At 44.7% G+C, this 24,967-nt stretch overlaps 1 protein-coding gene across 1 annotated transcript; it reads left to right on the top strand.

Annotated features, from left to right (window-relative positions):
- Positions 1–1,091: 1,091 nt before the first annotated feature.
- On the top strand, positions 1,092–19,067 carry LOC309601982 (hsp90 co-chaperone Cdc37-like 1; the record flags this gene model as incomplete). Its single annotated transcript, XM_082335243.1, has 7 exons — positions 1,092–1,193; positions 14,020–14,301; positions 15,071–15,164; positions 16,513–16,628; positions 16,938–17,060; positions 17,998–18,156; positions 18,969–19,067. The coding sequence occupies 7 exons, from the start codon at positions 1,092–1,094 to the stop codon at positions 19,065–19,067; spliced, it is 975 nt and encodes a 324-aa protein (XP_082191369.1).
- Positions 19,068–24,967: the final 5,900 nt, after the last annotated feature.

Here is a 24,967-nt window from a genome sequence, read left to right as displayed (position 1 = left end):
CCGGCCGCTCTCAGCCCAGCAGCTTTCCAGCCCCTGCGCACAGCTCACTGAGCTGGAACTACAGCCGCTGCGGCACCTCATGGGGACGCATCGCGTTGCTATGGAGACTCAAACATTCCATGCCAGAACGCCATGGCTGCCGGCACGCGGATTTTGCAGCTCGGTGTAACTCGGAGCGCGGTGCAGGAAGCACTGAACTGAGCACTGCTCGCGGTGGCAGAGAAGAGAGAGATGTAAACTCAGACGTCTCCCAGCCCAACGTGATGTGTATAATGTGCTTAGCAGTGCTGTCTGCACAGGCAATCCTTTGGGTACATGCATATACCTTCAAAGAACCTGCAAGCACGTTACAACACTAGAGCAGACTTGTACATGTATACACATTTGATTAATTCCTGGAGTAGCCTCTAGATGAAGATGAGGAGGGAGCAAAGACTGCTAACTGGCCCTCCATCTTTACAGAAAAATTCCATGGAACTCTGAAAAAGAAAACACAGAAACATCTCCTTTTTAGCAAAAGCTAAACATTGACCTGCATATGTTACAAAACTGATTCAGCATAAAGAACCATTTCCCACACTGATGCAACGATCACCTCTTGACTGTGAAGCAGATCTGAGATACACATACAGCAACCAGCTCAGAAGGCAGAGGACTAAGTGGAGCAGACTGAGCTGCTCCTGGGACTTCTACACTGAAGGCTTTCTCTTGGCCGCTTGCAAACAGATCACAACCGATCACGTTCCACCCAGTGACAACTTCAGCAAGGCTATTTCCCTAAAAAACTTTTCAGAGTCACTGATCCAACAAAACAGGCTCAGTGATAAACAGACCATGCACACCCCAACCTCCCATGTCACGCTGAATTGAGACTCCCCTAGCTCGGAAGAGGCAGGGCCGGCTCTACCCACGTGACCTGGACCAGTGGCGGGGTAAGGTGCAGGGCGAGGGAGGGGAAATAAGCCTTATGTCTGCCGTTGGAGGTAGTGTGTAGTGTCATTTCCGGGGAAGCTTGTAACGACCTCAAGCAACAGGAATATCCGGTTTAGGGTTGGGGAGGTTAAGTCGGTATTGTTTAGTTTGTGGTGAGGATGGCGTTGTGGTCTTCCTCCTTTCAGGGTCTTGGTTCGGTTGAGGAGGATGAGGAACGGGAATTGACTCTCACATCTATCCAGCGCCTGTCGGAAACGCAGGTACATCTCTCCCCGTACCGCTTGTCGTGCCGTTTTCTTGTTCTGCTGAGTTTGTACAGGGCTCCGTGTGCTCCTTCCTTCCTCCGGCGGGGGGGGGGGGGGGGGGGGTGGTGATTCGGCCGCACGTGCCAGTGGCGTGGGTTTCCGTTGCTCGACCGAACCTTAGGTGGAAGCACGGGTGACTCCGACCGCTGGGGCATTCTACGTTGCCAGTGCCTGCACCTGCAGGGCTCGTGCCTGGTTTCAGCTCTTCAAGTACTCCGGGAAGGGCTTTTGACTATCAGTTTACAGAATCAATTTACAGAGAGACGGATCTGTTTTGGGCTCATATACGTGTACTTTCTTTGCACTGTGTGGTGTAAAATATAAAATGAAACTACTGAAGAGGTGCAAAGATGTGAGTCTAAGTGATTAAACTTTTTTTTTTTCTTGAATAATCACTGAGTCTGGTGCATTGGGGGTGGGAGTGTAAACAGGCATACATTATCCTGGATCTGTTTAACTATCCTTGGATGTGTCAGAAAGGACTTGTGTAGTAATGCTATAGGTAATATTGGAATTTGTCACCAGCCCACTGTCACAGGCAAAACAGTCTCAACTTGGGGAATTTTATTTCATTTAATTTATTGCCAACTGATACAAAGTCAATTACTGATTCAGGTATTGAGGGGAAAAAAAACCCCACAATTAAACAAACAGGGAAACACCTTTTCTCCCCCCTTCCCCAGGTTCAACTTCAATCAAACACGTCCCTGCTTCCTAGTCTCAACTTCCCTTGTTTTTGCTGGGTTATGATCTGGTGACAGGTGGCACAAGGGAGGTTGGGGTCATCTGCATAATGGTTTCTTTCTGCAGCTCCTTGCTGCTTACTCATTTTCTTTCACCACTCTCTGCTTCTTACTTGTTTTCCTCTGCTCTAGCGTGGGTTCCTCCATGGGTTGCAGGCCCTTTGAGAGTGTGCCTACTTAGGCATGGCTTAACCACAGGACACAGTCCCTTTGGGGCATAGCTGCTCTGGTGTGGAGTAATTCCTTTCAAGATTGCATCTCCAGCTGGTACCTACATTGTCTCCTTCCATTTCTCCTTCCACTAGCAGCTGCCACTCTTAAATATGTTTGAGCAGAGGCACCAGATGCGCCAAGTTTTGGCATGCAATGGATTGTTTACATCATTTTCAGAGCTAGCTGGAACTGACTATGACTGGCACATAGCAGTACATGGCCTCTTCCTGCACAGGTCACCCCTGCAGCCCCTTGCTACCAAAACCCTTTACTTTATGCCCAATACATTCCACCCTTTACCTCTGTGAAACACATATTTAAGAACTGTTTGAACATACATCCATTATAAACTCTACTTTCAACATCATCACAATCTTAATATACCTACACTATAAACTCTACATACACTACATGCAGCAAATTACTGCTGCTTTCAGCAAATTACTTGGGTTGCCAAGGAAATGACAACTGGGTCTATCTGAGTACATGCAACAACATTGGGGTCAGTAGAGAGTGCTGTAGTTGGTTCCCTCCTGTGCAAACCACACTTCTTCCTATTCCAAAAACCCAAAGGATTGCTCCCTTCTTCCCAGGCCCTCCATGGGGTTATTTCATTTGCAGGATCAGGCCATTGCTCAACATATCCCTCCATCAACCAATCTCAAAGCCCTCCTCCTTTGCACAGGGCTGTGTTTGCGAGTGGCATGGGCCCCAAACTCCCCAGAGCTCTGCTCACTTGAACTATTGGCTGTATCCCAGCAGCTCTGGTTTCTCAACACCATCATAGCCATTGCAGGGGCATCTCTCTGGGGTGGCAGCTGTAGGTGTCCTGCATTTCTATAATTTCACTCTGAGTAAAGGACTGCTGAGTTCTCACACTCTGGGGAGCAATGCTCCCATTTCCATAGGTCTGCTTAAACACTGTAACTTTCAAAGTCACTCCAATTATTCCAATCCCAGGCTGTGCCAGGTCTGAGTGTTGCCTGTATTCGCCACCAATACTTTCATAGGCAAAACAGTCTTGACTCAGGGAATTTTACTTCATAAAATTTATAGCCAATTGACACAAACTTAATTACTGATTCAGTATTGAAGGAAGAAAACATAAACCATTAAACACTTAGGGAAACAATTCCTCTCCCTTCCCCAGACTCAGCTTCAGTCAAATACCTTTCCTGCCTTCTTCCAAGTCTCAGCTTCCCTTGTTTTTGTCAGGTTACCCTCAGTCCCTAACAATTCCTTCGATGTGGTGACAGGTGGCACAGAAGGTTGGGGTTGTTGTGTAATAGTTTCTTTCTACTGTTCCTTGCTTCTTACTCTGGGTTCTTCCACAGGCTGCAGTCCCTTTGGGGACGTGCCTGCTCTGGCATGGAGCACCTCCTTCCAAGGGTGCATCTCCAGCCATGTCCCCAGCAATGTCTTTTTCCATGTGTCCCATCCATTTTTCTTCCTCCAGCAGCTGCTGCTCATCTCTTAAATATGCTTGAGCAGAGATGCCATGTGCTTCTCTGGCTGAAGTTTTGGCATGCAATGGGTTGTTTACATCAGTTTCAGAGCTGGCTGGAACTGGCTGTGACTGGCACAAGACAGTTCATGGCCTCCTCCCATATAGGTCACTCCTGCAACCCACTGCTACCGAAACCCTGCAATTTATACCTAATACACCCACAGTAACAGTTGAGCATTTTGCAAGAGCTAGAGTGTAGGAGTTACTCAAACATTCTCATGATTGAAAAATAAACACTGATACAGTGCATTTCTCTGTAGATGAGAAATCTTCTCTAAATAACTAAATTATAGTCATAGAACAAACTAGGTTGGAAGGGAATCATAGAATGTCCTGAGTTGGAAGGGAACCACAAGGATCATCGAGTCCAACTCCTGTCCCTGCATAGGACAACCCCAAAATTCACACCATATGTCTGAGGGCGTTGTCCAAATGCTTCTTGAATATTGTCAGGCTTGGCGCCGTGACTACCTCCCGGGGGAGCCTGTTCCAGTGCTCCACCACCCACTGGGTGAAGAACCTTTTCCTAATGTCCAACCTAAACCTCCCCTGGCATATCTTCCTGCCGGTCCCTCGGGTCCTATCATTGGTCGCCAGGGAGAAGAGATCAGTGCCTGGCCCTCCTCTTCCCCTTGTGAGGAAGCTGTAGACCGTGATGAGGTCTCCCCTCAGTCTCCTCTTCTCCAGGCTGAACAGACCAAGTGACTTCAGCCGCTCCTCATACGGCTTCCCCTCTAAACCCTTCACCATCTTCGTGGCTCTCCTCTGGACACTCTCCAGTAGCTTCGTATCCTTTTTGTACTGTGGCGCCCAAAACTGCACACAGAGGCCGCACCAGTGCAGAGCAGAGCAGGACAATCATAGAATCATAGAATCATAGAATACCAAGTTGGAAGGGACCTCAAGGATCATCTGGTCCAACCTTTCTAGCACAATCTAGACGAGATTACCCAGCACCACCTCCAGCTGAGTCTTAAACATGTTCAGCGTAGCGGAGTCAACCACTTCCCTGGGGAGATTATTCCAATGATTGACTGTTCTCATTGCGAAAAATTTTCCTCTCGTGTCCAATCGGAATCTCCCTGGGAGTAACTTGTACCCATTACCCCTAGTCCTCGCCATGTGACTCCTTGTAAAAAGGGAGTCTCCATCTTCTTTGTAGCTCCCCTTTAAGTACTGGTACATGGTGATGAGATCACCTCTAAGCCTCCTTTTCTCAAGGCTGAACAAACCCAGCTCTCTCAGCCTATCCTCATATGGCAGGCTTCCCAGACCCTTGATCATCTTGGTGGCCCTTCTCTGGACCCCCTCCAGCCTGTCCACATCGTTTTTGTATAATGGGGACCAGAACTGTACACAGTATTCCAGGTGTGGCCTGACAAGTGCCGAGTAGAGTGGGATAATGACTTCTTTATCTCTGCTGGTGATGCCCTTTTTGATGCAACCCAGCATCCTATTGGCCTTTTTGGCTGCAGCAGCACACTGCTCACTCATATTGAGCTTCCTGTCCACCAGGACCCCCAGGTCCCTGTCCACAGAGCTGCTCTCCAGCCAGGTGGATCCCAGTCTGAGCTGCACTCCTGGATTATGTTTTCCCAGGTGCAAGACCCTACACTTGTCCTTGTTAAACTTCATAAGGTTCTTGTTAGCCCACTCTTCCAGCCTATCCAGATCTTCCTGCAGGGTGGCTCTCCCTTCCAGAGTGTCCACTTCCCTACTCAGTTTGGTGTCATCTGCAAACTTCGTCAGGCTACACTTGATCCTGTTATCCAGATCACTTAGGAAGATATTGAATAGCGTTGGGCCCAATATCGATCCCTGGGGGACCCCACTTGTGACGGGTTGCCAGTTTGAAAAAGAGCTATTTACCACCGCCCTTTGGGTATGGCCCGCCAGCCAATTCCTCACCCACTGCACAGACCACTTGTCCAGGCCATAACGCATCAGTTTCTCCAGGAGGAGGCCGTGGGGAACCATATCAAAAGCCTTGGAGAAGTCCAGGTAGACAACGTTGACTGCTCACCCCATGTCAACCGAGCAGGTCACTTTATCATAGAAGGCCACCAGATTTGTCAGGCACGATCTGCCCTTGGTGAAAGCTGTGTTGGCTTTTCCCAATCACGTGCTTCATTTGACTCGTGATGGCCCCCAGGAGGATCTGTTCCATAACTTTCCCGGGGATTGAAGAAAGACTGATGGTCCTATAATTACCTGGATCCTCCCTTGAGCCCTTCTTGTAGATAGGGGTAACATTCGCCTTCCTCCAGTCCTCTGGGACATAGAATGTTTGAAGGATGTTTGAAGGTCTCAAGTCCAACCCCCTGCTCAAAGCAGGTTGCTCAGGGCCTTGTTCAGTTGAGGTCTGAATATCTCCACAGATAGAGTTTTCACAACTTCTCTGGGCCCCTGTTCCAGGGTTTGACCACCCTTCTGGAAAAAAACTAACTGGAATAGCCCTTGTTGCAGCTCGTGTCCATTGCCTCTCATCCTGTCCCTGTGCACCTCTGAGAAGAGTCTGACTCCATCTTCGCCACATTTTCCTATTAAGTAGTTGTTGACAACAATAAGATTCCCCTTGAGTCTTCTCTTGTGAAGGCTGAACAAACCCAGCTCTCTCAGCCTCTCCTCATATGTCACATGCTCCAGGCCATGACCATCTTAGTAGCCCTCTGCTGGACCTGCTCCAGTATGTCCATGTCTGTCTAGTACTGGGGAACCCAGAAGTGGACACAGCACTTCATGTGCGGTCTCATAACTGCCGAACAGAGGGGAAGGATCCCTTTCCTGGAGCTGCTGGCTACACTCTTGCTAATACAGCCCAGGATGCAGTTGGCCTTCCATGCTGTAAGGAAGGGCATACTGCTGCCTCATGTTCAACTTGTTGTCCACCAGGACCGCAAGGTCCTTTTCTGCAAAGCTGCTTCATAGCCAGTTGGCCTCCAGCATGTACTGTTGCATGGGGTTATTCCAGATGCAGGACTTGGCGTTTGCCCTAGTTGAACTTCATGGGGTCCCTCTCAGCTCATTTCTTCAGCCTATCCAGGTCCCTATAAATAGTAGACTGGCCCTTCAGCATATTGACCACCACCCCCCCCAATTTGGTATAATCCACAAGCTTGTTGTGTGCACTCCATCCCATTCTCTAGCTTCTCAATAAAGATGTTTGTCCTGGGTTTGTCTGGGATAGAGTTAATTTTCTTCCTAGTAGCTGGCATAGTGCTGTGTTTTGGATTTAGGATGAGAATTATGTTGATAACACAACGATGTTTTAGTTGTTGCTAAGTAGTGTTTATACTAGTCAAGGACTTTTCAGCTTCCCATGCTCTGCCAGGTGCACAAGAAGCTGGGAGGGGACACAGGCAAGACAGCTGACCCAGACTGGCCAAAGGGCTGTTCCATACCATATGGCATCATGCTCAGTATAAATGAATTCTGGAGTTGGCTGGGGGGTAGTGACAGCTGCTCGGGGACTGGCTGGGCATTGGTCAGCGGGTAGTGAGCAATTGCATTGTGCATCACTTGTTTTGTATGTTCTTTTATCATCATCATCATTATTATTATTATTTCCTCTTCCTCTGGTGTCCTATTAAACTGTCTTTATCTCAGCCCGTGGGTTTTACTTTTTTTTTTCCGATTCTCTCCCACATCCCACTGTGGAGGGGGGAGGGTGAGCGAGCGGCTGTGTGGTGCTTAGTTGCCGACCGGGGTTAAACCACGACAATGTTATACAGTATCAACCCCTGAGGGATGTCACTGGAAATCAACCAATGGTTGGACTTTATACCACTAATCACCACCTTGTGAGCCTGACAGTCACTTGCTACAAAAGCCAGGGTCTAAATGAACACAGAGGATAGCCAATGACTAATGGACAGGGAGAATGACCACTGAAAGAATGGATATGGAGAGTGATCGACAAATTATGGATGGGAAGAATACTGTGTGACTAATGGACAGGGAGAATGGCCAATGAATAATGAACATGAAGAATAGATTCTGACATATAGGTAGGGTAATACCTCACAAACCTGAACAGTATGGAGAGCCTTTCAGTATAATTGCTATACCTGCAGATGTAGAGTAATGTGTCTAGAGCCTTTTCTTACCCCTATACCTTTTGCCAGCACTACGTACTGTTTAAATATTTTTAATTTAATTTAGAACTGGTGAAAGACCATGCAACTTCTGTGTATTGCAGAACTGGAATGCAAACCTTACAACTCTGTCCCCTCAGTGTGGCTCAGTTAAGTTCAGTAGAGTCAGGTGAGACAATTCTCTCTCTAGTAATTTCTTGGTCTTTTTGGCTGAAGTTGTTGGTTAGGAAGCTAGCCATGGCCCAGGTGGAGTTATTAAATTAATATTGGCTCAGACAAGGGTTGCTCTCTAATTTGATAGAGTCCTCTCCAAACAGCTGATAGATAGGAATTACTTTCTGCTGCTGCTACTCTAAGATTAGATGCAAATTTATGATATAGAAGAAAACAGTTCTCTATCCCTTTACTATGTTTGTCTTGGCTACAACTGTGCGAAACGCTGTACGTTTGTCACAGCTGCAAGTTTTTGGGTATATTTGTACAATAGTCAAATGTATGAATACAGCATGTGACAAAATGTTGAACTGGTCTCAAATCAACTTGGGTGTTTTAATGTGCTAGTAGTGGCTTTCCCCAGTAGATGTACAGGGAATCCTGGGACCAGAGGATATACTTCCACAAGTAGCTCCCATTCAATGGCTTCACTACTATTGATAGCCAAGCAAGTTAAACTGGAGCTAGATATGTCTACATTTGCTACAAGCACACCTCCAAGTGCGATGCAGGCAAGGGCCAAGAGCCCCAGACTTTTTCATCTTGACAAACTCACTTATGAGCCAGACCCCTTTACAGTTTTTACTAAAATGTGGCTCTGTAGATGTCCAATACATGGGAGTAGGAAAACTTTTATACTGACTGTACCCATTTTTATTAAAAAAAAGGGATTCTTTTCTGAAAATAATATGACTTAAATTCTTTTTATGTGTTTGTATACTTCATTTTCCCAAAGCCAGAACATGATCTCTCATAATTCCCCCATGATACATCAAAGAATACTGTAGGTTGGAAGGGACCTCTGGAGACAGATGTTGACCTGCTGGATGCACCTACTTCTAGCTATGCCTTCCCCCCCTCACTGGAAGGATCAAGGAGAACACCACATGAGCCCCATGCCTTTTGCCCTTGTCCCCAGAGCTCTGTAGACACTCTTGATACATTCAAGGTCATCCCTTGCAGTATCACTGCTGCCCACATGGATGAGCAGCAAGAGGTAATAGTCCAAGGGCTGGACAAGCCTCGGCAGTTTCTCTGCAGCATCCTGTATTTGATCCCCCATCAAGCAACTAATCTGAGACAGCATGTCTGATCAACAGGTAGGTCCTTCTCTCCCCTACAGAAGGGAATCTCCAACCACTATCACCTGCTGTTTTCTCTTGGTGCTGTCATTTTATTCAGGCTCAGCTGTTCTGAAGCCTTCCTTAACACAGTTTGTTCCTTCTCACCTCTTACTAGGGTACTGTATGTATTCTGTAAATTCAAATCTGTGGGCAGAGAAAGAGCCTTTCTCACATTGCCAGGAGTCAGAAGCTTCCTTTTTTCCCAGTCTTGGGAGTATCCATCCAGCGCTCATTTGAACATTGCCTATAGTTGTCCCTCTTTCTATATAGCTATAAATACCATAAGTAGGTCATTAGGAAGACTGCATTGTTTATAAGAAGTTGTAATTTTTTTTCCAAATTGCAAGTAGTCAATTGTTCTTTAAAAAGAGATTTGCTGTGATTCTGAAACAAAGTTGGCATGAAAGCTTTGATTAATCTGTACTGAAGTTTCCTCCAGATAAGCTCTCACAACTTACAGTGTCCTTCCTATCCCTCTACCAAAGATGATTACCATCACTAACTTCAGAATATTGCACTGGAAGTCTGAGAAGCTAATACACACTTACATTTTATTTCTCACTTCTGGTGGGAGGGCAGGACAGATCACAGAATCATAGAACAGCCCAGGTTGGAAGGGACCTCGAAAGATCATGTGGTCCAACTGTGATGGGTTGACCCTGGCTAGATGCCAGGTGCCCACCAAAGCCGCTCTATCACTCCCTCTCCTCAGCTGGACAGGGGAGAGAAAATATAACGAAAGGCTCATGGGTCGAGATGAGGACAGGGAGAGATCACTCAGCAATTACCGTCATGGGCAAAACAGACTCGACTTGGGGAAATTAGTTTAATTTATTACCAATCAAATCAGAGTAAGGCAATGAGAAAATAAAAACTAAATCTTTAAACACCTTCCCCCCACCCCTCCCTTCTTCCCGGGCTTAACTTTACTCCCGATTTCTCTGCCTCCTCCCCCCCAAGCGGCACAGGGGGACGGGGAATGGGAGTTGCGGTCAGCTCATCAAACGTTGTCTCTGCCACTCCTTCCTCCTCAGGGGGAGGACTCCTCACACTCTTCCCCTGCTCCAGCGTGGGGGCCCTCCCACGGGAGACAGTCCTCCACGAACTTCTCCATCATGAATCCTTCCCACAGGCTGCAGTTCTTCACGAACTGCTCCAGCATGGGTTCTTTCCATGGGGTGCAGTCCTTCAGGAACGGACTGCTCCAGCGTGGGTCCCCCACGCGGTCACAAATCCTGCCAGCAAACCTGCTCCAGCGTGGGCTCCTCTCTCTCCACGAGTCCACGGGTCCTGCCGGGAGCCTGCTCCAGTGCGGGCTTCCCACGGGGTCACGGGGTCACAGCGTCCTTCGGGCATCCACCTGCTCTGGCATGGGGTCCTCCACAGGCTGCAGGTGGATATCTGCTCCACCGTTAACCTCCATGGGCTGCAGGGGGACAGCCTGCCTCACCAGGGGCTGCAGGGGATTCTCTGCTCTGGCGCCTGGAGCACCCCCTCCCCCTCCTTCTTCTTCACTGACCTTGGTGTCTGCAGAGTTGTTCCTCTCACATATTCTCACTCCTCTCTCTGGCTGCTGTTGTGCAGGTTTTTTTTTCCCCCTTCTTAAATATGTTATCACAGAGGCACTACCACCATCGCTGATTGGCTCGGCCTTGGCCAGCAGCGGGTCTGTCTTGGAGCCGGCTGGCATTGGCTCTGTCGGACATGGGGGAAGCTTCTAGTAGCTTCTCACAGAAGCCACCCCTGTAGCCCCCCTCACTACCAAAACCTTGCCACGCAAACCCAATACACCAACCTATTGTGGGAAAGGGAGCCTAGATATTATCTAGCACCCTGTCCAATCGCATCTTGAAAACCTCCAGTGATGGGGATTCTACCATGTCCCTGGGGAGGTTGTTCCAGTGATTGATTGTTCTCACTGTAAAAAACTTCTTTCTTATATCGAGATGAAACCTCTCCCAGTGTAACTTGTACCCATTGCCCCTTGTCTTGTCCATGTGGCTCCTTGTGAAGAGAGAGCCCGCGTCCTCTTTGTAGCCTGTAGATGGTTTAGAGAAAGAAAAAAATTCTTAAATTGCTGAGTTTCTAGTGTACATCTGTAGGCAATATAAATACTGTGGTTTAAGAAATCACTTCTGTCTCCTACCTGTTAGTGACCCTCTCAATATATTTGGTAGAAGGAAAGGGATGCTTATGTTGTGCCTCAACTATTTCATAGCTTAAATTCCACTTTCACAGATAGTTCAGGCTAAGATCATAGAATAGAATCATAGAATTGTTAAGGTTGGAAAAGACCCTTAAGATCATTGAGTCCAACCGTTAACCTAGCACTGCCAAGTCCACCACTAAACCATGTCCTCGAGCACCACGTCTACCCATCTTTTAAATACCTCCAGGGATGGAGACTCAACCACTTCCCTGGGCAGCCTGTTCCAACGCCTGACTACCCTTTCGGTGAAGAAGTTTTTCCTAATATCCAAGCTAAACTTCCCCTGGCGCAGCTTGAGGCTGTTTCCTCTCGTCCTATTGCTTGGTACTTGGGAGAAGAGACCGACCCCCACCTCGCTACAATCTCCTTTCAGGTAGTTGTAGAGAGCAATAAGGTCTCCCCTCAGCCTCCTCTTCTCCAGGCTAAACAACCCCTGTTCCCTCAGCCGGTCCTCATAGGACTTGTTCTCTAGACCCTTCACCAGCTTCGTTGCCCTTTTTTGGACGCGGTCCAGCACCTCGATGTCCTTCGTGTAGTGAGGGGCCCAAAACTGAACACGGTACTCGAGGTGCGGCCTCACCAGTGCCGAGTACAGGGGCACTATCACCTCCCTGGTCCTGCTGGCCCTAGGACATGCATTCAGTAATTGTACTGGGTTTACATAGCAAGGTTTTGGTAGCAGGGGTGCTGCAGGAGTGGCCTCTGTGAGAAGAGACCAGGGGCTGCCCTCATGTCGGACAGAGCCAGTTCCAGTCAGCTCCAAAACGGACCCACTGCAGGCCAAAGCTGAGCAAATCAGCGAAGCTGGTGGCACCTCTGTGAAAACATATTTAAGAAAGGGCAAAAAAATACTGTGTAGCAGTTGTAAGAGAGAGGAGTGAGGAAAAAATGTGAGAGAAACAACCCTGAAGACATCAAGGTCAGAGAAGAAAGAAGAGGGGGAGTTGCTCCATGCGCCAGAGCAGAGATTCCCCTGCAGCCTGTGGAGAAGACCATGGTGAAGCAGGCTATCCCCCAGCAACCCATGGAGAAGACCACATGCCAGAGCAGGTATTCCCTGCAGCTTGTGGAGAGGACCGTGCTGGAGCAGATATCCACGCTGCAGCCTATGGAGGACACTGCACTGGAGCAGGTGGATTGCCCTGAAGGAAGTTGCAGCTGGTGGAGAGCCCGTGCTGGAGCAGGGTCCTGGCAGGAGCTGCGGCTTGTGGGGGACCCACGTTTGAGCAGTCTTTTCCTGAAGGACTGTACCCCGTGGAACAGAACCATACTGTAGCAGTTCTTGAAGAAATGCAGTCCATGAGAAGGACCCCACACTGGAGCAGGGGAAAAGTGTGAGGAGGAAGGAGCGCCAGAGAGGAACTGTTACAAACTGACCGCAACCCCCATTCCCCATCCCCCCAGTGCCGCTTAGGACAGGGAGGAGGAGACAGAAGAGTTGGGAACAATGGAGTGAAGTTGAGCTTGGGAAGGGGGAGGGGAATGTGTTTTCAGTTTTGTCTTTAGAATCATAGAATCGTTTAGGTTGGAAAAGACCTTTAAGATCATCGAATCCAACCGTTAACCTAGCACTGCCAAGTCCACCACTAAACCATGTCTCTAAGCACCACATCTACCCATCTTTTAAATACCTCCAGGGATGGGGACTCAACCATTTCCCTGGGCAGCCTGTTCCAATGCTTGACAACGCTTTCAGTGAAGACATTTTCCTAATATCCAATCTAAACCTCCCCTGGTGCAACTTGAGGCCATTTCCTCTCGTCCTATCGCTTGTTACTTGGGAGAAGAGACCGACCCCCACCTCGCTACAACCTCCTTTCAGGTAGTTCCCTCAGCTGCTCCTCATAAGACTTGTTCTCTAGACCCTTCACCAGCTTCATTGCCCTTCTTTGGACATGCTCCAGCACCTCAATGTCCTTCTTGTAGTGAGGGGCCCAAAACTGAACACAGTACTCGAGGTGCGGCCTCACCAGTGCCATGGTTGTTTCTCACCATCCTACTATATTTTTAATTTGCAATAAATGAAATTAATCTTCCCCAATTCGAGTCTGTTTTGCCCATGACAGTAATTGGTGAGCGATCTTCCTGTCTTTATCTCGACCCATGAGCTTTTTTTCATCTTATTTTCTTCCCCTGTCCTGCTGAGGAGGGGTAGTGAGAAAGTGGCTTGGTGGGCACCTGGCAGCCAGCCAAGGTCAACCCACCACAGTAATATTAATCCATGCTGGAAGGTAGGTAGTAATAGTTACTCTATTGTTATGATTTGACATCATAAAGCAGATGCTTTCTTCTCAGAAGTATGTCTTAGAAGTATTCTGCTATTTTTGGCTATTGTTAATTTTGCAGAATAAAGATAGCCAGAGGGGAGTGAGGAAAATCCTTTCATCTACAAAAGAATTTTATGATATGCAGTCTGGAGATTGCATTACTGGTGGCAATACTTGATCCATGATTCTGTAAATATCTTTCAATTAAGTTTAGAAAGCCTGAAGTAGAAGTTTCCTTTAAAAATCATCTAGCTGCACAGTATCATGTTTAGTCACCGTTGTGAATATAATATTGCTTTTAAGATGCCTTCCATCTCAGTGTTCTATTTGGGAGTCAAAGCCTGTTTCTATATGCTTCATAAATTCTATCAGTTTTCCTTCCATGAACAGCATGTTTTGTTTTCCACACAGACCTATGGTCAAGGGATTGAATTAATCTGTCAAAAACAAAAAGAGTTTGTGAAGAGCTCTGTAGAATCCAAATGGAATCTAGCAGAAGCCCAGCAGAAACTTGGTAGTTTAGCACTGCATAATTCGGAATCCACGGATCAGGAATATGCCAAAGCACAGACTGAAGCTTCAGAACTGAGACAGAGAGAGGAAGAATGGAGAAGAAAAGAAGCAGCGCTAATACAGAGGGAAAGACAGAATCTATGGAATACAGATTCTTTTAGTAAGGAGGTATTTAATAAGGTATGACATGTATAAATGTGTATGAAAACAATTATAAGCCTTTTTTATTCCATTTATTTCTCATCTTGCGTGTTTTCTATATCTAGTATAGTGTTTATTGTAATGTGTTGAATGTTTTTCTTTCTTATTTTGCCCTATTAAAGGGGACATGTTGCATTGATATCACGAATGTGTATGACACTTCTCCTTTAATTCGGAATCAGAACTTATATTTGTCCCTTATAGCAACTGTTGCTAAAAACAAGGATGAGCAATAGTTCTTCACATGAAGTTTTCTTCTTTGTTATGCCAAATTCTCACATTTGAAACATGCACAGTTTGCCTCTAATAACATGAATTTCTTAATACAGATTATTTTAGCACAAACTGTCTTCATAGTAAATGCCAGTTTTGTTTTCAGCACTTAACTTGAATCTGAACCGTTAATGCATCGTTTTTCATAATTCCACTGAGTTAGCTTCATCAGGGCTAGATGGCGTAGATGTTTCTCTTTGTTTATAGATCAGTAAGTTCCTACTAGTGCGTAGAACTTTGAGATAGATTATTGCTCAGAAGAAGAATATGATAAGGCATTTTTCACCCTATTATTAATTAGACGAGCTGTGTTTTGGTAAATAACCTTCTTGGGTACATTAAGTGTATACATACGTGTTTGCTGGGCTATGCTTAAAACTAGAACATTGCCCTTTAAATAGTAATGAATTAAAATAATCCCATAGTTCAAAAAGGTATATGTGGAGATTCTATGATAGTTTTTTCTCCTCTTTAGAGTTTTATTAGTCAATATAAAAGAAAAGAAGTAGAAGATGAAGATATATCGAAATCATTTATACAGAAGCATGAACAAAAGATTAGATACTTTGGTAAGTATGTTGCTTCCAACATTTTGCAGTTTAACCTCCTGTAGAATTTGTGTAGGTCTGTTTCTTTTTTTCATTATTATTATTATTGTTGTTGTTGTTGTTTTTGTACAAAATGGATGTTAACAAATGAAACATCTGGCAAGGAGAGTATCTAGATTCTTGTTTCTCAGGACAGGAGATGTGGCATCGTAACAAATAACCATTTCAAAGTAAAGGAAACAGTAAATCGCAGAAGCCTGTTGGTTCCTATGATCAGTGAGAACTTCTTGAGTCAACATAGAACTAAAAAAGGTTTTCAAGTCATGAAAATTAAAATTCTAGCAACTTTTTCTGCTGTTCCATGGGAAATGATAGGGACATTAATGGAGATGCAATTCCTGCATGTAAAAGTGCCTGGGATTATCTGTACCTGCCTCCTATAAATAGCTGGGGTTTTGCTGTCTGTTAATCCATGAGGGGGATGAATGATAAAAGGTAAATATCTGCAAAACAGCTGTTAAGACTATGTAGAGATGGAACCGATCTTTTATTTTTAAAGATGATATATTTATATGAGTGATAGAAGGGTAAAACATTGTATCTAGTACTGGCAAGCAGTAAAATCTCACTAATATGTATATTAGGGTAATTAACTCATATGAAGGATGGGGGGGGGGAAGGTGTTCTCTCTGCTTGAATTTTGAGTTCTGACTTTCAACCTGCAGCTCTTTCCATGAAGGTAGCTTCATGCTACTTACTACAGTTCAGTCTTCTAGTTAACTTTCAACCACTGAGTTGGCTCTCCTGTTTTGACCTTAATGCTTGAACTTGGTTATAAAAATAGCTTTGTATTTCCTAAAACCTAGCAAACCATGTCAGAAGCATATTCATTTTAGACTATGATTATGCTTTCATTTCTAATTGTCTTACTTGCAAGCACTTAAAGATCTTTTCTGTCAAAATCACTGAATGTAAATCTCCATCCATCATCTTAGTTATACTATACTATCAAATTCTTAACAAATAGATACTACTTTGTTACAGTGTGTGAAAACCATTTACAGTTAACCTGTTTTTAACACTGCCAGAGATACAATAAAAAAAGATCTTAACAGTAGCAGCTAACTATATTTCAGTATCTTTACAGTCTGAGCATATCTTATTGGTAATGCTCTTTCAGCATTGGGAGGTGTTTTAAAAACAACAAAAAAATTGAGTTCAGTTTTATTTGCATGCTGTTCTTCTGAGGTAACAATGAAGTGTGAAGGAAATTGTAGTAGTATGTAAATTTGAATAACGTCTTCACTGCATTAAAGCACTTCTCCATATTGAATGTGTTAATTCATGGTTTTGGTTTTTTTTTAATCAGGTATGCTGGGCAGATGGGATGACAGTCAAAGATTTTTGTCTGACCACCCATATCTCGTATGTGAAGAAACAGCTAAATATCTCATCTTATGGTGTTTTCATCTAGAAGCTGAACAGGTACTAGGAAGACCTTTAAACTGCTTAAAAGTATGCAGTTTCCCACTTACACTACAGAAAAGCTGTCCAAATTGATGAGCCATTTAATTACTTTTCTCCCTGTCTTTCCATGTCCATGTTATCCTATTGAAGGAAGCCTCCAAAACACATTACTACATTAGATCTAGTCTCAGCTAATTAACAGTCCCTTTGCTTCTGTCAGCATCAGTTCTTTTCTCTTTAGGAATCAAATGCAAAGATGTTGCTGAATTTTAGATAGAGTTATACTTTTAAAGATATTTTCTGTAATTATGTAATTTCTCTTTTCAGAAAAGAGCTCTGATGGAACAAATAGCACACCAAGCAGTTGTGATGCAGTTTATTATAGAAATGGCCAGAAGTTGTAATGTGGATCCAAGAGGCTGTTTTCGTCTATTTTTCCAAAAAGCCAAAGTAAGTCAGAACTTGTATAACACTGAGAGAAACTCTTGATACCCTTGCAAGGGATCAGTGTTCTGAAGGAGCTTTCTTCCTGACAGTTGGAGGTTAAATATGTTACTGACTGAATCAAGCTTATGGGGAAGTGTTGTTTTGTTGGCAGTTCATTCTAGGATGAATGCTTTGTGTAATTCTGATCTTGAGAATGGAAGTTCCATGGATTCTTGTTAGGCCAAAGGGAAAGCAGAACGTAGCATGGGAACTACAGGAGTGTGGAACAGTGAACTACCTCCTAAATTACAGCGGCAAACATGAATGTGTCTAAGGACTGACTGTCCTATTTCGCTTATCATAATGCCTCTCTATGCAGTTCATGGCAGGGCCCAATTTGGAGTCTGTTTCTCTTCAGTCATTCATAGTTAGCTCTGGAATGCTGAGAGAGGGAGAGGGGGAGAGAGATGTGAGAAGACTGAAGCTGCGGTTTGATGCAGGTTCTATATTAAGTTATACAAGACTGAAGAATCAAGTCATGCTGATCTTAATGCTGCCTTAAGGACTTAAGTTGACACCCACTTTGATTCATGCTTTGCTTTTGAATTGAGTGCTGCCATGAGTACCTTTTCTCTTAAGGATATTAGTTTCTGAGATGGAATAAAGGAAGGGATAAAATTATGTTTGTTTTGTTCTTACATGTTCTCAGATGAATGAATAACTCAGTTCCTATACTCATCAAATGCTAAAGTCTCTCTTTAAAACAAACAAACAAAACCCAGCATACCTGAATCTTCATTTTAAGCTGACTGGTACTAATATTGTTATTGACTTGTCCGAACCATTATCCTTCAATGAGTATAATATGCGTTACTGCAGGACTTCTTTTTAGCAGTATGTATGCTTACAACTAGAAGTAAATCTGGCTGAGATGAAAAATATTTCACTCTTCTCTTTACAGGCAGAGGAAGAAGGCTATTTGGAAGCTTTTAAAACTGAGCTTGAAGCATTCAAATCAAGAGTGAGAATCTGTTCACAGTCTCAAGGCTTTCAAGCTATATCAGTACAGAATCCCAGTGTCTATACTGGTATTGTAGAAGGACTGGAGTCTTTGTCACAGGTAGGCTTTTTATTTCCAGACATGAATATAACGACTCTATTAGGAATAGATTTTTGCTACACTCTTGAGAAGATGTACTTTTTGAGATCTAGGAATAGGCCTCATTATACTTGGAGCACTGTCGGTTCTAACGTGCACTATTATCAATACTCAAGAGAGATTGTTTCTCAGAGCTCTCACAATTTATAGTGTCAAAAGGCATATATTAGTTCAGTGCCCTTGAATAATTGTACTAAATGGAAAATTGCATCATTAACCTGTTCAGGTACTAGATTAAATATACTTTGTATCACAGGAGGTGAAATGAGTTTTCAACTGAAAATGACTAATCCCATTAATGGAAATCTACAGGTAGTCAAGTCTAAGGAAAATTTACACTCTGTTATGATATTCTGCCCTTGTTTTTATCTTTATCTTGGAACACTGGGGTGTTTGGTTTCAGTGTTAGTGATGATCACATCTTGGGCTGAAGAGAAAATTTTAAGGGCTTTTAGAAGCTGGATGTTGGGGAAGGAGACACAATTTAAAGTACTTACTTAGAAATAAATTTGGTCAAGGTACCTGTTTGGTAAGATCTGGTAACTGAACCCTAAGTAAATGCACAATAAGGTGACAGTATGCTAGCTAAATTTAAAGAAGCTTCTTGACATTCACATTATGATAATACTGTCGGGGGGGGGGGGGGTTTAAGAAATTATATTTTATTACAAACTTATCTCATCTTAAGACAGACAAAATAAAGAGCTTGACTTAGTTCTCTGTAAGTGTATGTATGTATTGAGATTAAGCTTTCAATTCTTCATTTGTTGTAGAATGCAAATGATCCACAAGGTTGCATAAACAGAAGTGTCTGCAATTTAAACTCAATGCTACAAAAAGATGAAGAACCCAAAATGATGGACACAGTATAGCACTGTTAAGACTGAGGCAAAGTACTTTTTTTTTTATAACAAAGAAAAGAATGTGGCCATTTTATTGACACATTTTTATGGGTACTGCACTTTATTTTTGGTGCTTTGAGGGGGGGGATTTGGAGGGAGGGTAATCCAGAAATACTTGTAATAATGTTTGAAAATGTGCTGCTAGGTTTTTGGTTGTCTATGAAGAATGGGGTTCTCATTGCCAAAAGTGAAACTGGATGTGTTTTATGCTACTAAATTTGCCTTTCATGATTTTGGGAGTTAAAGTATGAAAAAGAAATTGCACAAATACAATGTTTACAATAAGTGATAGATTTCTGGTGGAATCTGCTATTGGTATTAGATATGGGTATGTCTTATTCTATGAATATTGGAGATCACAATTACACTCTTGCTATATTGCTGGTATAGCTCTTAAACCTGGTTTTATCATTAATAGCAATAAATTGGTATGACATCAGTACTGCAGATCTGGATGGCGTCAATTAAAACAGTGGCTCTCTACCTCTTCGAAGAGGATTTAAATGTTACATTTTGCTTTCATAAAAAAATCTTGTGTGTTGTTCCTCCTCCCCCCCCCCCCCCCCCCATAACTAACAATTGCTTACATATGAACTTTGGGTTGTATGGTCACTGAGAAACTTTCTTTTTCGTTTTTAAGACTTCTTTAGTTTAAATTAACTAAATTTTTAAAACTAATTTTTTAAAGCTAGATCTGTAATGAGGTGAAAAGTATTAGATGAAGAGAACAAAAGAGGACCTTCAGGTACAGTGGGTGGGATGAGAGACTGCTTTCAACAAAAAGCTTGATCACAGTCAAGAGCCAAGCATTTGTAAGTCAGGTTTTGGCAGGTATTTCATACACTGCTAAACTAAAGCTCTTTTTATTAAGTGAATGATTTCTGAAATTATCAACTTAAGTACTGAGAAATAGGAAGATCTTTAAAAGCCTCCTGTTTTAGAATCTTAGGTCCAATTCCCAGAACAAGCCCGGTGTCGGAGCCTCTGCAATCCAAAATTTCTACCAAACTTTTCAAACTTGCTGCTTCTATAGCAGCTCTGTCCATAAACATGTACTCTGTAGCTGAGCTATTTCAAGGGAGAGTCTGTACCTCAACTATCAGTATAAATGTTTGCTTCACATGTTTTTACAGGAGTCTATTATTTGTATACTCCTTGAGCCAGATCTTCTATTGTTTACTTGGCCCTCTGCTGCATTCCTCTGATCGCACACAGGGTTTGGAATGCATTTTAGAATAATAGTTTGACTAACCCAAGTAAATGAGTTTGTATAACTAGTTCTCATAGAGCCTACCCGCAGTTGCTGACACAGGCAAACTAGCTGTTATGCAACACTAGCTATTTTTTCTTGTAGGCTCTAATTATGATATAGTGAAGTCTAAGTCTGTTGTAGTATACAGTGGGATAAGTATTAGTAAAAAATGAGCAATAGATCAGCTGATGGAAGCTCCTTTATTGGCCCTAGTACTACTGTCTGGAACACTTGTGCTTTATCCTCAGGTTATCTGCTGTTCTGTCTAGCTATTGGGCAGACAACGAGGATTCAAGGAAACAACACACCACATCCAGGATGTGAACAAAAGATGATGTTTATTGACACAAAACCAGAAGCTATATGGAACTGATGATAGTAATTGAATTAGATGGTGTCTTACATCCCTTCTGATACCAGGAGCCCCAAGGTGATGGCATCAGATGGCATACACTCTTCTGGTGTACAGCATGCTGCGTAGTCCTGTCTGTACTGAGGCTCAAGCTGATAGGGGCTTCCCCACTTTTATTCCATCATGTGCTGTTTTTATGTCCCTTCCTTATACAGAGCAAACTAGCACTAAACATGTTGCCAGACCTTTGTCCAAGGCCACTAGCTCCTTGTGATAACAAATATCTTACGTGTTTTCCCTACATCTGCAAAGGCAGCAGCTGTCTCAGCTGCAAACTGCAGATAACGAAATATATTTCTCGACTACTGAACCCAGTTAAGTATTTCACAGGCATTCCAGAGAGGAAGAGAACACAACAGGACTTGACTTTCCTTAATATAGGATCATAGTAAAATTCCAATTGGAAGGGACCTCAGGAGGTCTCTAGTCCAATCTCCTGCTCAAAGCAGGGTCAGCTATGGGGTTAGACCAGGTTGTTCAGGACTTTATCCAGTCTGGTCTTGAAAACCTCCAAGGATGGGGACTGCACAACCTCTCTGGGCACCTTGATCCCATGCTTGACCATCCTGATAGTGGAAAAAGTTTCTCCTTCTATCCAGTCAGGGCGTCTCTTGTTTCCACTTATGCCTGTTGACTCCCATCCTCCCACCATGCACCACTGTGAATAGCCTGGCTCCACCTTCTTGATAGCCTCCTTGTAGGTACTGGAAGGCTACTGTTAGGTCCCCCCCAAAGCCTTCTCTTCTTCAGGCTGGAAAAGACCAGTTGACTCAGCCTCTCCTCATAGACCACGTGCTCCAAGCCCCTGATGATCTCAGTGGCCCTCCACTAGACGTGCTCCAGTTGATCAATGTTTTTCCTGTATTGTACGGGGCCCAAAACTGGACACATTATTCCAGATGTGGTCTAATGAGTACTAAGTAAAGGGGGATCATCACTTTCCTCGATCTAATGGCTATGCTACTGTTAATACAGCCCAGGATGCTGTTGGCAGCCTTTGCTGCCAGGGCACACTGCTGGCTCATGTTCAGCTTGCTGTCTATCAAGAGCTCCCATATCCTTTTCAGCAGAGCTGCTCCCCAGCCAGGCAGTCCCCAGCCTGTATCTTTGCAAGGGGTTCTTCCTTCCCAGGTGCAAGACTAGGTGCTTGTTCTTGTTGAATTATATGAGGTTCCCATGGGCCCATTCCTCCAGCCTGTCTAGGTCTCTCTGAATGGCAGCCCTGTCCTTAAGAGCATCACCTGCAAACTTGACAAGAGTGCACTCTGTTGCCACCTCCAGGTCATTGACAAAGATGTTCAACAGGACAGGTTCCAGGACAGACCCCTGCAGTACTCCGCTTGTCACTGTCCTCCAGCTAGAATATGACCTATCAACCACTATCCTTTGAGCTCAATCATCCAACTAGTTTTTCACCAATCTAGTTGTCCCCCCTTCCCCCCCCCCATCCAGACCATAACATACTAACTTGGATACAAGAATAGGGTGGGAGACAGTGTCAAAAACCTTGATGAAGTCAAGGTAAATGTCCACAACCATAACTATTTTAATCAAAGTAGGCAATCAGGTCGGTCAGGCATGATTTATCTTTGGTAAATCCATGATGACTGTTTCCAGTAGCCTTCTCCTTCATGTGCCCGGAACTGTTTTCCAAGAGGACTTGCTCCATGATTTTCTCAGGGACTGAAGTGAGGCTGACCAGTCTGTAGTTCCCCAGATTGTCCTTTTGGCCATTTTTGAAGATGGATGCAACATTTGCCTTCATCTAGTCATCAGGAACCTCCCCCTTTCCAATGACACAACCATGACTTTTCAGAGATGGTATGGAATGGCCTTACAAGGACATCAGCCAGCTCTCTCAGCACCCTTGGATGCATCCTGTCAGGTCTCATAGACTTGTATGGGTAGAGTTCTCACAAATAATCTCTGACTCGATCCTCATCCACTGCTGGTAGTTCTCCTCCTTGAACCCTTTCACTAAGCACAGAGGCCTGGGAGACCTTGCTAGTGAAGACGGATGCAAAGAAGGCACCGAGTGCCTCAACCTTATCTGTGTCCACTGTCACTAAATCATCCACCCTATTCAGCAACGGTCCCAGTTTTTCCTTGGTCAGCCTTTTACTACTATTGTAGCAGTAGCATAGAGAGTTTTGATAGAAAGGCTAAGATTAGCGTGAATAGAGAATGAATGGGAACCTCTGTGTGTGGAGACACCAGAAGGAACACGCAGCAGGACAGGGGCTCTCAGAATTGCATGTGTTAATGGCACCCAGATTAGCAGGTCATCAAGACCCCAGCACATCTACCAGCCATTACAGAAGACATCCGGATCTGGAAACGAAGAACAGTGAACAAATCCTGATGACTCATTGTGGTAGGCAGAAAAAATTCTGAGCTTAAATTGTGAATGCTGACAGGCCGCAGATAACTGTGTGGGGGTGAATGTCCAAAACTGAACTTTAGAACTCTCAGGCACAAGCCTGCCACTTGCTAGCTGCAACCAGTACAGGCTGGTTGTAAATTTTGATAACTAACACCTGGACTAAACAAAAGTGTCACGTCCTGAATCCTCCAATTCAGAGACAGAACCACCAATTAGGTAGGAGCCTGATCATGTGTTGTGCTTCTGCACATAGACTATTTAAATTGGGAAAACTGGGGGCTTGGGTTACCAAAAAGAAGAAGGGGGCCTGGACAGAAGAAGGTGAAGATCCTGGCTGGAGGAAAGATCCTGGAAGTGGGGGAGATCAGGGAGATGCGTGGAGACAAATGCAGGGGGACATGCAGGAACCTTGGCCTGCCTGAGACTGGTAACTGGGAGCAGCTGCACAGCACAAAACCAACATGACTTTCTGCTCAACCTTCCTGGACCAGCAGTGATCTTCCTGATGGGAAGGGAAGTAGAGACATAGTGAATGTACTGCTGGGGTGGGGGGGAGAGTGAGTGAGTGTGTAAGAGAACCAAGTAGGGTAAAAAGCTCTAATTTCGTTGTTTCTTAAATAAACCCCAGTATCCAGATCCATCACGGGGGTGGGATAGGGTGGAGACACTGATCACTGTCAGTTCCAAAAGGGTACAAAAAAGCATATCCAAAACCTGCACATGGTCACTAACCTAAGAATAACCCAGGATACACTAGAAGGACTTGACAGCTGGCGTCCCTTGTCCTCCATGTCATCATCTAACATCTGGCATCTTGCTGCCTGACTGCTGGATGGATGGCTTGAACATGCATAGCCCTGGTGCTGTCAGGGAGCAAGGAGGGCTAGCTGCTCCCTAAGGGATGGGGAGCAAGGAGCTAGGCATGATAACAAGGCCAGCAGGGTAGAGGCCTTGCCAGCCAGGGCCCAGTCCCACAATACCCAACCAAGGCAGACCCGAGAAGGGTAGCCAGGGTCAACCAAGAGTCTAGATCATCAGGCAAGTTCATGATGATGGGGCAGGTCTGAGGTGAAGCCAGGAAGTCAGTCCGCGGCTCAGGGTCCAGTTCAATGGGGGCCATATCCTGGCACAGCCATGGCTGTGGCTGAGCTGGAGGCAGGCACTTCTACAACGTAGCTCAGGCAGGGACAGAAGACCCACGGCTCATGGCTGAGCTTAAATGGAGCTCCTGGGCCCATGGGTAGGGGGTGTGGGTGGAGACCTCAGTTGAGGCTGGTCAGGGCCATTAAGTGCACTCAGGACCCTGACGGGTGCCTGACTGCTGGACAGACTTCTTGGGACACTTACTGTGCTGCTTGTGAGTATGAGACTGTGACTGACACCTGTTTTGCTTCAGTTTTTATTTTAAATAAAATCACCTTCCCCTCCTATAAGGTCTCACATTGCTATTTGCCACATTCTTGATACAATGTTGCTACGATATTTCCTACAGTAGAAGCTCTTCTTTTTGCCCTTGATGTCCTTTGCAAGTCTAAAGTTCAGGTGAGCGTTGGTGTATTGAGTTTACGTGGCAAGGTTTTGGTAGCGGGGGAGGGCTGCAGGAGTGGCCTCTGTGAGAAGAGACCAGGGGCTGCCCTCATATCAGACAGAGCCAGTTCCAGCCAGCTCCAAAACAGACCCACCGTTGGCCAAAGATGAGCCAATCAGTGCAGCTGGTGGTGCCTCTGTGAAAACATATTTCAGAAAGGGTAAAAAATGCTGCACAGCAGCTGTGAGAGAGGAGTGAGAAAAATGTGAGAGAAACAACCCTGAAGACATCAAGG

The sequence above is a fragment of the Platalea leucorodia genome, assembly GCF_965183815.1.
Source record: "Platalea leucorodia genome assembly, chromosome: W".
Taxonomy (NCBI): domain Eukaryota; kingdom Metazoa; phylum Chordata; class Aves; order Pelecaniformes; family Threskiornithidae; genus Platalea; species Platalea leucorodia.
Note: the sequence above shows the minus strand (reverse complement) of the source record. Positions and strands in the feature narration are given on the sequence as shown.